This window comes from Phyllosticta capitalensis, assembly GCF_038381095.1.
Source record: "Phyllosticta capitalensis strain CBS 128856 chromosome Unknown BKA78scaffold_14, whole genome shotgun sequence".
NCBI lineage: Eukaryota > Fungi > Ascomycota > Dothideomycetes > Botryosphaeriales > Phyllostictaceae > Phyllosticta > Phyllosticta capitalensis.
The window spans coordinates 326,472-338,622 of record NW_027117452.1 but is presented as its reverse complement, the minus strand read 5'-3'; the positions used below and the strand labels follow the sequence as shown (position 1 = coordinate 338,622).

At 53.9% G+C, this 12,151-nt stretch overlaps 4 protein-coding genes across 4 annotated transcripts; all 4 read right to left on the bottom strand.

The window, feature by feature from the left end:
- Positions 1-343: 343 nt before the first annotated feature.
- Positions 344-1,694, bottom strand: BKA78DRAFT_300746 (uncharacterized protein; the record flags this gene model as incomplete). Its single annotated transcript, XM_066887269.1, has 3 exons — positions 344-1,328; positions 1,384-1,510; positions 1,565-1,694. 3 exons carry the CDS (start codon positions 1,692-1,694, stop codon positions 344-346), a joined length of 1,242 nt encoding a protein of 413 aa, XP_066738264.1.
- Positions 1,695-3,862: 2,168 nt separating this feature from the next.
- Positions 3,863-4,848, bottom strand: BKA78DRAFT_300745 (uncharacterized protein; the record flags this gene model as incomplete). Its single annotated transcript, XM_066887268.1, has 3 exons — positions 3,863-4,330; positions 4,410-4,511; positions 4,567-4,848. 3 exons carry the CDS (start codon positions 4,846-4,848, stop codon positions 3,863-3,865), a joined length of 852 nt encoding a protein of 283 aa, XP_066738263.1.
- Positions 4,849-5,467: 619 nt separating this feature from the next.
- On the bottom strand, positions 5,468-8,017 carry BKA78DRAFT_357893 (uncharacterized protein; the record flags this gene model as incomplete). The annotated part of the gene is made up of 4 exons (XM_066892311.1): positions 5,468-5,604; positions 6,697-7,043; positions 7,130-7,187; positions 7,711-8,017. The coding sequence occupies 4 exons, from the start codon at positions 8,015-8,017 to the stop codon at positions 5,468-5,470; spliced, it is 849 nt and encodes a 282-aa protein (XP_066738262.1).
- Positions 8,018-10,246: 2,229 nt separating this feature from the next.
- Positions 10,247-11,210, bottom strand: BKA78DRAFT_357892 (uncharacterized protein; the record flags this gene model as incomplete). Its single annotated transcript, XM_066892310.1, has 2 exons — positions 10,247-11,031; positions 11,084-11,210. The coding sequence occupies 2 exons, from the start codon at positions 11,208-11,210 to the stop codon at positions 10,247-10,249; spliced, it is 912 nt and encodes a 303-aa protein (XP_066738261.1).
- Positions 11,211-12,151: the final 941 nt, after the last annotated feature.

The window sequence follows — 12,151 nt, the reverse complement described above, 5'->3', positions numbered from 1 at the left end:
CATCTCGAATGTTAGCTCCCCTTGAGAAAATTGCTGAATGACCCATCCGCATTGTAATGGTGCTTCCGTTTGGAAGCAAAATCTGAATTCAATTATCCAAGTACTTCCGTGCATTGCTCCACTCTGAAGTTTCTATATAAGTACACAGCATTCGACCAATGCATCCGGCATCAGGTCAGCCGTTCCCTGTTGGAATGAGACTATCTCATATGTGCGCAGGAGGAACAGTGAATCAAAAGTCCAAAACGGATGTCCAACCGGGCTCAAGTACCCCGACGGGGAAGGCACATTCCGTTCTCCAAGCTCGTTCATGAGATTTTGAAACGTCATCGTGGGACTTGAACTAGTACTTTCCGTCTATCTTTTGGCCGGGAAACAGTCGGAAGACAGTGCTGCGGCTGACTCTGCCTTGACTGCACTTCGGGGGCTCAGCGGGGATCTTGGAGGCAACCACGGTCTTCTGCGTCTCGTTGGAAACCGAGCGTTGAACTTTCTTCTTCGGGGCGGCGGGCGTCTTCGGCCGGTGAACAGCTGGTGTGTTGAAGAGAGGCCTGGTGTTCAGACCGGAAGGGCCGCGCATGTGGGACTCCTCCCTGACAGTGGTGTTCTTGGGCCTGAGAGGGACGATGGTGCCAGAGCTCGTGGCGCTTGCGTTGCGGACCGCCGTCTTCGACCCTCGGGGATGGCCAAGCTCTTTTCCATGGGTCTTTGCCTGGATGCGAGAGGGGACATCAACGTGAGCGCGGGTGACCCCTCCAACATAGGCTTTGATGTTGTTGTCGTTGACGGCATGCGTGGACAGAGCAAGCCTGTTGGCTTGGAGAAAGTTAGCGACCATATGAGAGACGAAGAACGGAGATCCGGCGTACTTACCATCCGCCAATGGTTCTGCGGGATGATGACCAAGATCTTGAGGGCGACAGAGGCTGAGGTGCGCTGCTCCGAGCTGTCCTTTGCCGTGGTGCTGTTGCTGAAGCTCTGTACCTTGGCCCTTGGTTTCCTGATGACGATAGAACCCTGTGGAAACCCGAGTAGCGATGGCGGATGCACTGCTGTTGATCTCGATCTGCTGCGGAATGGGGGCAACCATCCGGCTGTTCTCAGCCCTCGCACGGACAGTGAAGTCCTGAACGCGAGTCTGGACGATAGTGCCGAAGCTCGTTACCCTGGTCGAAAGCCTAGTGACCTCAGCTATCTCCCAGCCGTTGGAATGGCCGACGCTGCGAGAAGCGGGCCCAAGATCGAGACCAGGCTGGACGGGGTGGGTACCGCGCGGCCTGGAGTTACCCATGACATGGTTTGTCGAGGGAGCCTGCTTGGCTGAGTGGCTGTCAGCGATCATGTAGGCCTGTAGGTAGATCTTTCATGAGCTCGCCATTGGACTTGGCCTTGTGGTCCTTGTCGGAGCGGGCAGCAAAACTGGTCTTGGGCTCAAGGCCGGCAATGACGACGTTTGTCGCACGCGCTTGAGAATTTCCGAAAAGCTGCTTTCCGGGACTCGCATAGTTGCCTACGCAGCTGTTAGAACCCTGTTCAGCGTTTGAAGGATGCTTTATGTACTTACTGTTGGTCGTAATCGCGCTGGGCTGAGTAGCGAGAGAGGTGGCCGCGGGAACAATGGACTTGATCAGGTCTAGTTTTCCTTGTCGTTGAGGATGCTGCTGTGACAGCAAGCGACGCGGATGGGTGGGCATTGTGGATGCACTGATGATGAATCGTCTGGAACTGGTTGCAGGAATTCTTGAAGAGATGACAAAACACGTCGATGTGCTCGATATGGGTTGCCAGAAGGGATGGCGAGGTGATGAGTGATAGATGGAACAAAGAGCTCAGGCGGCGAGCAAAAGGTAAAGAGGTCGTCCAGGAGATGGCATCGGGAGATTCCCGGACCAGAACCGAGCACGCCATCTGCCGCCCAGCGGAAGACTTTGGCGGTCACATGGCCGCTGTGGAGGATTAGGTACAGAAAAACGTCTTGGATTCTGAGATACACGCAAAGCAGTACTCGACGTTGGATTAGTTTGCTAGAGTGGCCTTCCCCGGCATTGTCTTCAAGAATGACCTTCTTCCACGAACAAAACCTATGTTCCGAAGACCAAGACGTGTCCGCTCATTTTTCTGTTTCAACCTAACTCTCAGACCGTCGACCAGCAGGACCAGACCGAACCGAAACGGCGAGGGACGACACATGCCTAGAGCCCGTAGTACATAGCCGCTGCTGACCATGGGACAGCCTGGCTCTACAGTATCTTGCAGTTTGCTCCGTATTCCCGATCGTAGATTTTATACGAACGATCCCTGAGCACTGTATCAGATGTAGAGCATTAAATGTATACGCAAAGTGTGAAGATTCAGAAAGATTCAAATAACGCGTGTATTGAATGGAGGGGTCTACGGCAATCTATATCCCCAGAGGTGTCGCCCAAGCCAGGTCGTTGCTTGTGCTCGCAACAAACACAAACGGGTCCTTCGTCCCACCCCATCCCCATTATCCACCAGTGTTACAGCAGCATGTCGAAAGAAGATACGGATACCGATCATCCCGTTCTCTGTAGCAGTGATTAACCGATGGACACTTCTGGTCACTGAGTGAACATACCAACAATCTCCTCCGACTGGAGCTCGTGCGGCCGACACACGTGCGGGTGTACTCCTCGGACTTCGCACAGTCTGGCTGTTGAAAGTGGGTGAGCGAAGGTTGTCATGGGGCAGAGCACTGTGGTGGGTGGAAGAAATGCCGCTCGCCCGGACGCGTCCGTACTACGCACCGCGCCAGACAAAGAAAACACTCGAGCGTGTCAAAGCTGTCCTCCAAAATGCGGCCGACACGCGTGCGGGCATGGTGCTTTGATATATAATTCTTTGCAAGGCTGCGAGCCTCGCCAACCTACGACGGGAGGGCCTTTCGAAAAGATTGACTGACATTTCCATGGTTGCAAGCTTTGGAACACCCCAGCAAAGACAGAAGAGCTCCTCCATTTCCTCGTCGTTGTAATGACTTCGACCAAGGCATTCTCGCCCACCGAGATTCTCCTGATGCCGGGCCTCATGGCAGCGATGATTGCGGCGAGAAGGAAATCCGAAAGGTGTCCTGCCGATTTCCATGGCAGAGCGCGCCATTCGTCCTGTCCTTGATGGACTCTTCAATATTGTAGGCGCGCTGGACAATGTTGTTGTGGCTCAAACCGATGCGGCCGACTCGGATGCGGGCGTAGTCCTCCGACAGGTTGACGTGGACATTGCTCCGCCCCGTCGACTTCTTTCCAGCAGGACTCTTCCCAGCTCATTGGCTCAGGGTAAACGTGTGCCTGTGACCCGGCAGCTTTATTCATCTCTGAGACAGCCCATCCGCTCAAAAACTCGGTTGCACGCTTTGCATCTCCGTTGTACTGGTCTTCGAGGCATCGGGACTTCTTAGTGGTGTCATGAGCGGCCGGAAACTCGCTTTGGGATGCTGAATTTGTCTTTGCAGCTTTGCGCGGCTGCGACATAATATGTCGTTCATTTGACCCAAGGAACCTCAGACATGTACTCTTTTGCGAGACAGCGAGCTTCCTCGGGGAAGGTCGCCGAAAACATGAAGTAGAGGTGGTCCCGTCGACCAATTTACTCTGCTACCTGACTGTCAGAAAGTACTGCTAGCGAGAAAAGAAGGACTAGACACTGAATGAACGTACCGTACTTGCGAGATGAGAGTATCCCTTCTGCTCCCAATGACAGCATGTCACGGAGAGCGGGAAGGCGATTCAGCATTCTGTAGAGACAGCAAGTAGGCGTGTAGCCGGAACAGAGCAAAGCCAAGAAGTAGAAGCACGACTCGTCCCCGAGCTATGTGGGACAGAGCCACTTCTACGGCACAACCTCAGAGGCACCCATGGTGTACATCGCGGCGTTGGCGTTGCTGACTCTGTTGAACCTCTGTCGCACACGCATCTCCATGGATGTACAAGGCGCTGTACGAGGCTTGTGCATGATGGCGCGCTGACTCAGGGAGACTCAAGTATAACTCCGGGGTGATCGTTTGGAAGAGCCCGCTCAGCTCTGTGTCGTTCTCGGCTGGCATGTTGCGGCGCTCCTCCTCCTCCTTGTGGCTCAAGGTAACGTGCATTACTCGGGAGTCAATAACGTGGGGACTGGTTGCCCATGTCGAGAAGCCCACACCAATCATGTCGGAGGCTGTCTGAGGAGGAAGTGGGTAAGCGGCCATTTTGGAAAGGCCATGCTCCGCCATTGAGTCTTTGGCCGGCTGGGGAGGCGTTGGCTGCGTTCCCTTCCCTACTGCCAATCCGCTCGGATTGACTGGATCGGACTCTCTTCGACGGCTGTTCCACTGGGTTCAGAAGAGCACCCTGTACCGTTGAGACATCCGTCAGTATTGTGCAAGAGAAGGAAGAGCATGTTTGACTCACCAGTAACAAAAGTACGAAGGACGTCGATGTACCTATGCAAGGTCTTGTGTCTGAGGATCCTCTATCCCTGGCCAAGGTCGAAGCCGCGTGGGTCAATTCGCACTATTGTCAAACATGTCAGAGTCGTCGAGGGGAAGAGCCAGAGTGGTTGACTCACCAGCGAAACGGTGCATATCCCAAGCCTCTCCCCAGCAGTGTTTTGCTGCGACTTCCCCGAGCCTGACGAGAAACCGTGAGCGGGTGCGCCTTGTCTCGCGCTATTCGCCCTGCATGAATGACAGCTGTGTTGTTGTAGATTGTTCGTGGAATGCGAGAAAAGTGTTGGCCGAGCAGAAAGAACCTCATGTGCTGACGTGTCTACCTTTCCAACCCACGCGTGGACCACGCACTCAGCCGCGGACCTTGCGACCAGCGCAGCCAGACGTAGTGCGCCTGGCATGTTTTGCTACACCATGTGAGATGCCCGCTCGGTGTACCGATGGAAACAATTGCTCGTGGTGTTTCCTCTTCTTCTTGTGGACGGTATTCTCATGGCGAGATTTGGATCGATTACCGTCAAAGGTGGCGGCACATTGTTGGAATGGTGGCAGTCCCTCTTCTCCGGCCGGAGAAAGGATTTTTGTCTGCGCGCCTCTCCACAGACGGCTCAACAAGAATGGTGGCATGGATATGGCACCGTGAAGCCTAAGTATTGTGATGTACCCGGGGCTGCTCATGCTGTGCCACTTCTTTCCCATCGCTGTGATGATGGCTCGCAGTTTGGGAGGCTAGTGTCGCAGGACTTCCGACTGCCAGGGATGTCGAGACCGGAATGGATGATTTACAAGTGCTGGAGCTGGGGGAAGAGTTGGCAGACCCAGTTCTGGAGATGGAAAAGATGGTTAGGTTGGAAAGCTTTTAGAAGCGAGTTGAGGGTGCATAGAAGTACTCACCAGCTCAGCGAACAGGATACAGTCCCGACCATGGCGATTTTTGGGTCCCATTCACCCATCTCTGGGGAAAACGTCAGTCTTTGCCGTTCGGAAGAGAAGAGACACCAAAGCAAGAAAGGCGCTTGCTTACTTGAAGGATGGCGCGTTCTGTCGAATAGTGTTGACGGGCTGACGGTCAGAGCGCTCGTCGTCCCGGTCGCGCATGAGCACATTCATTCTGAGTTTCTCCGCCATCTTAACCCTCTTTTCCGTGACCCTCGGAGCTGAAAAGCGACTGCGTTAGCGACTGATCTACGATGGCTTGGCCTGCAAGCGACTAACGTATGGTCCTCGTTGTTGATGGTGGGTTTGGGTTTTTGGGGGCTTTTGTTGAAGTTCGATGTTTGGGTTTGTGTAGAGGTTTCCATGTGGACTTAGGCAGCGTCCGCGCAGGCTGGGCCGCGCGGGAAGGCGCAAGAGAGACATGACATCATCGGGAGTCGCCAGCAGCACACTTCACAGGACACTATCGGGCACGAAGTTTAGGCATACAAACCACTCCTGTCAAGCCGTCATAGCTCACAGAAGACCACAGAAGCACCCATCGTCCTTCCGCTACATGACACCTGTGGTTATGCGTGCTACTCGCGCGAGGCTAACAGTTGGCGCTCTCCCGAAATGGAAGGGGGTGCATGGGACGAGCAAGGCATCATGGATACTTCAAAGGTGACAGTGCTTGAAGCATCTTGCATCATGCAAAATCTGTGTTTATTTCTTACAAATTCTGATGAATTCGGGTGAGAGGCTTCGTTCTGCTTCCATTGAGTTTTGCGCGTTGTGCACTTGCTGCCAAACCAAGACCTGATTCTCGCCCGTCAAATGGCAACTATTCTAATCTTGTGTTTTTCGTTGTTGACTGAGCTCAGAGCAGAACGAATCGATTGATTTCTGCCACAGCGAGCAGAGCAGCTAACTAACTAGGTGCGCATCTTGCGCTACGCCATGGGATGATGCTATGAGAGAAGCTTTGCGAAACAAGTGACGTCTCTACTGACGCAATGGAGAGAGTGGATACGACTCCAACACTCTTCCTTCGACCCCACGTGCCCCCCGTCCATCCTTCCATCACCTGTACCGCTCCTGGGAGCGTAGCCTGACTGGAAGACCCAAGGACATGGCCGCTGGGTTTTTGACCCCTCCTTTTCGGTTTCTGAACCTGGAAGACGCACTGGACGACGCGCTGGACAATGCAGTAGTTTCTCTTCCGATGAATCGTGGCGCGATTGGCTCGGCGAAGCAGAACCCTTCAAATCTTCCATCTCCATCTTTGGCTCGTTGGGGTCTTTGGCGATCGGCATGTCCGAGGCGAGACGTACGGCTCCTTTGGACTCTCGGAGCTGGCGCACTGATGACCTTCCTCTGGTTGTACTTGCTCTTGAGTCGGATGCGAGCTTCCACCTTCGGAGTCTCCTGTCCGCCAAATTGCTCGCAGTAATGCGCCATCACATTGACCTGGTTGTAGTTGCTCTTTGGCTGGGTACCAATATCCATCTTCAGAGTCTCTTCTCCGCCGAATCGCGGGTAGTATGAGGCCGGTCCTGGAACCCAACCACTAAGACTCCACAATGCCCGGTCTCTCGTACTATTCTCTGGCTCCCAGTCGTCCAGATCAATCACTTCTGGTTCAGGCTCAGGGATCTGGTGAGGCTTTGCCCTTCCTTTGCTCTTCTAATCAACGGGACCCGCCGCCGGATCATTTCTGAAGAATAATGCGTTCCCTTGTATCCATCGTTGGAGGTCTGTCCATACTTGTGGTCCTCCATGTCGAAGTCGTTTTCGTGCATCGGCTTCTTGAGGCCGGCGCCGGCTTGGAATCGAATGGCCTACAGTACGCGATTGCACTTGGTCTCGGTAATGGGGAGGGTTGGCAAGTCATAGGGCTCTTCGGCGAACTAGAAGGCAGCGCGCTTAGAGGTAGGAGGCTTAATGCTCATGTGGCTGACGTGACAGGAATGGGCATTGCGAATTCTAGATTCGGAAGAGACAGTACTCGGAGTCCACCATGTCGAAGTCGTTGTCGTGCATCGGCTTCTTGAAGCCGGCCTCGGCGGGCTTGGAATTGAATGGCCTACGGCACGTGCTTGCGCTTGGTCTTAGTGATGGGGAGGGTTGGTAAGTTATAGGGCTCTTCAGTGAACTAGAAGGCAGCGCGCTTAGAGGTAGGAGGCTTGACGCTTATATAGCTGATATAATAGGAATAGGTGTTATAAATTCTAGATTTAGAAGAGATAGAACTTAGAGTCCACTATATTAAAGTTGTTGTCGTGCATTAGCTTCTTGAAGCTAGCCTTGGTAGGCTTGGAATTAAATGGCCTACGGCACGTGCTTACACTTGGTCTTAGTGATAGGGAGGGTCGGCAAGTTATAGGGCTCTTTGGCGAACTGGAAGGCAGCGTGCTTAGAGGTAGGAGGCTCGACGCTCATGTGACTGACGTGACAAGAATGGGTGTTGCGGGGCGGGCCCCTCAAATTCCAGATTCGGAAGAGCCATTCCCTGGTCTCCTCCATGCCGAAGTCGTTGTCGCGCATCGGCTTCTTGAAGCCGGCCTCGGCTTGGAATCGAATGGCCTGCAGTACGCGATTGCGCTTGGTATCGGTGTTGGCAGTGGCAGGGGTACCCGAGCCCGCGGGCGACATTTGCTTTCTTGTGATTTGCAAATTTTGAAATGTGTTGATTGAACTTCGTCGTCCTCGCTTCTGGAAGATGAGTGCCGCATAGTTCGATCGCATAGTTCGATCGCATAGTTCGATCGCATAGTTCGACAAAGTCCGAATTGGACCGTAGGACGAGGACTCCTTCTCGGCCATCACCGGAGCTTTAGCAGAAAGTCTGAAGTTGGCCATTGATTAGGACTTCTGATGCGACTCAATTACTTACATGTTGCAGGTGACATCTGCTCAGAACGGTAGCCTTAGACCTGTGGTGTCCTCGAGACTTTGGTTTGTATGCGAGACACGAATACCTAGGAGGGTACATGTGGCGGTGGGGACCTTCGCAGTGAAGGAACTGGCACCAGCCCTCGCCTCCGTCATGAGCTTTTCGGCCGAGGTTGTAGTCCGTGAGTCCCTTGAGACCGTTTCCGCAGCGCATCAAGTCTCGTCGCAAAACTTCAAGTCGCAACCGCCGTTCTTGACGCGCGACTGACAGCATTCAACGGACGAAACTCCTCCGCAGATGCTGCACCACTTGTCATTGGCTGCTGGCGTGCTGGTGTAGATACGCTGCATTTGCGCAGCGCACGCGTGGTGTTTCGTCACACTATCCATCGAGAGTGGGCACAGGCTGCGGAAGTCCTGTGGTTTCTAGGGGTGCTTGTAACTTTGGATAACTTTGGATTCCAGCGCGCCTTCCAAGCACATATCCCTTCTTCGGATTTTCTTCCAGGTATGACTTTCGTCCACCTCCGTGTAGCCGCAAGTGTCGGCCCAAGCGATGACCGGCGGCTGGGTTGTTTCTGCCGTAACTTGGTTCCGGGGAGGGTGGCGCGAGGCGAGATGCTTTCTTCGTCTGTAGAGGTGATCTTATCGACGGTTTGAGTTGCTCGATTTGTACTCTGGATCCAACGGTGGGTGGGAGAAGGCGACGGGGGCGTGGACGGATCGTTGCGCCAGTCGCCATAGCCGCTTTTGTGAGGGTTTTTGTTCTGGCGAGGCTTGTACGTGGAAAGCTAGGACCAGTGGATGGCGTGAGCGACCGCGAGAGGTGGTCTTGTTGTCGTTCCGCGGGTGATGCTGGCCGCACGACCAAGGCCAGCACGCAGAATTTGGATGACGCGCGCCTGGTGATTGCTCAAGGCTCGCTGCTTGCCGCCACTGCTGGCAGTAGATGGGCAAGGACCAGCGACGGGCGGCGTTCGTCGCACGGGCTTCAGGGTTGGTAAATACGGCATGCTTGAGAGCGGCAGCCGGCGTGACTATGTGCTTGTCAGATACTGCAAGCGGCAAGGGTTGGAGATTCGATTCACCAGCGGCTTACCGTTCATGTTTGCTTCGATGGTGGGAGGAAGATTGCCCGAAGCACGAAGGCCTGCGGCTGCGGCTGCGGCTGCGGGCGAAACAGCACGCTTCGCTCACTGGGCGATTTCACGACCAATTTGGAGTGATGATATCGTGGTGGCACGCGGAGATAGGAGGGATCTCAAGGATGGAGATGTTGTGATGATGTGTCGTGATGATGGGTCACGATGATAGGAGGTGGAGGTGGAGTTGAGCGGCGAAACCAAATGATGTAAACAAGGCGTGGTGCAGGAACGGGCCGATTCAAAATGACTTGCACGACGGCCGGCACTGGCTGTGAGTTGGACAATCTGGGCGACAGAAGCAACTCCATCGTCAGTCATTACAATGAGATCTTTGCTCAAATATAAACCCGAATTGCAGTGCTAGGCTGCAAATATCAAGCAGGCATCGTCAAAACATGTCACACCACAACTTCTCTGAAAAGTAGAGATTTATTGAATCCAACTCGCAATATTGACCTATGCTTGCAGCAAGACAAGAAGTTCTCACTCGTCCGTCCACGCACGAACTGAATAAAGTAGATGTCCAGCCCCGCAATCCCCGATTAACTTGAACAATCCGGATGACACAGCTTTATCCTAGCGTTATTGTCATCTTGCCTCTCGTTCCGGCCTCCTATGCCTTCCGAATCTCTTAGATTCCAACACTTAGCACCTGTGTGTCAAGCCCTGCATTCCTTGTGAAAAAGCGTCAGTCAAAAGGCAAGAACTCGGCAATGATGTACATACCCATTTGGTCATCATTCAGCTTGAATTCGATGCTCCAACATGGAACGAGCAGTCGGGCAGTGGTTCAGCATTCTAATCTGTTCCCAAGACCAAGTCCAGTTGTGCAGAGATTCGTGAATCACTTCTTTGCCTCTTTCTCCTGGCCAGGGAACAGACCAAGCACGGTGCTGCGGCGGAATTTGCCATGGTTGCGCTTTGGGACGTCGGTAGGCAGAGGTCCGATGACCGTGCCGGTGTCGCTCTCGGAGGAGGCCGGGCTGGCTGGCCGGTGGGCACGGAGACGAGAAGGTCGGACGGTGTCTTCGTTGATGCTTATGTTGCGCTTGATCATGGTGCGGATGTCCTTGTTGACTGGCTGAGGCTTCTTCTCGGAGGGTTGGGAACGACGGACCGGGCCTGGGTTACCGTTGGTAGGAGCTTGGTGGATTTTGTTCGCAGTGGAGACAGTCCTCTGAGTCGTGCGCTGGACGGTCTGCATGACGACAGGACCTTGGTGCTGGGTGGGAACCATCTCCTGGATGGAGATATCCTTGACCCTCTGCTGCGTGTATGTGCCAGTGCTCGTAACCCTGATTGTGCTGTACATGGTCTCAGTGACTTTCCAGCCGCGAGGCTGCGCAGTGGTCGGAGCCGGAGGATGGAGACCGGCAAGGAGAACGTTCGTCTCCCGAGCTTGGGCGTTGGCGAACAGGCTCTGGTTGCCAGCTGCTCCAGTGAGACGGGCAGTAGGAATGAGACCGGCCAGTGTGACGTTCGTAGTGCGGGCCTGCGGGTTGCCGAAAAGACCATGCTTGCCAGCGGCCTCGTTGCCACGTGCGTCAAGATCGGTACCAGCGAGAGCCACGTTCGTGGCACGAGCACGAGGGTTGCCGAGAACGTTGTTGCGTGGAGCACGCTGCTTGTCTATGCGGCTGTTAGAAGCTTTCTACTGTGGAGGGGGAATGGAGGATCTCACCAGTCTTCTCTGCCATGGTGCAGTCAGGGTTTGGAGCCGGAGCGCGGTAGGAGCTGTCATTTGTCATCTTGACCTGGCGTTTGGCCTCCGGCTGCGGGTGCATCGCAGGGCGACGTGGGTTGATCATCTTGATGATTCAAGTTCGAATTCGATTAGATTATGATGAGGAAGTAGGTGATCTCGAGTATGAAGTGGATGGTTGAATCTGAAGGGAAGGAGTTTGACGACGACGTGGAGCTTGGGCAGTTGGGGGACGACGTCAACAAGCCGTGGCGCACGGACCGTACCCAAATTTCGCGCCCGACGCGATGTTTGGCCTGGCTCTCATAGGGAGGATCTGGGGGATTTGAAAGCAGGTCAGATTTGCAGGGGCGGCAAGGGATCACCAAGCGCCATCTTCAACACAAAATGGTAGTGTTATTGCATCACGACATCTTCGAATGGTATGCTACTTTTTGAGCCGTCTTCCTAAACTGGAGTATTCCAACCATCCAATAATGCTTGCTGTTGAAGCCCCGACGCGTCTGTCCCAAGCTCAACCTTGATAGAGGACATGAACCAAAGCAGGCAACCAGTCCAGTCATGGGAAATGGCTTGGTGCTGGCCTGGATGAATACCTCTAGCAGGCGTCCTCCCTTCCTACTTGACAGTTTCCAGTCCATCATCTTGTACCACGCCCAATTTCCGGGCATGAATCCATGGGTTGTCTGCCGAAAATATCAGTTCATGGGTACCTTCTCTTGAGTGGTGGACATACCATTCTAGCAATTCGTCCACTCGCTGTGCGTACACATCTGCATGAATTTTACAGCCGTGACTGCAGACACTCAATCTCGTATATGGACCTTGATTGACTCCAACTGCTTCACCTATTTGGGCCTAAGACAGTAAGGAGTGGAGTATCCGAAACCTCGAGCATTTGGTCGCTCCGTCAAAGAGACTTCCTCTGTAGCAGCCTCGTCGAAGACGTCTGGCCGTCTACTCCTTTTTCTCCTTGTCAACAGTAGCCTTCTCTTGGTCCTGGTCTGAGAGGCAAAGTGACGCTGAGATTTTGAAGTCAAAAGACTG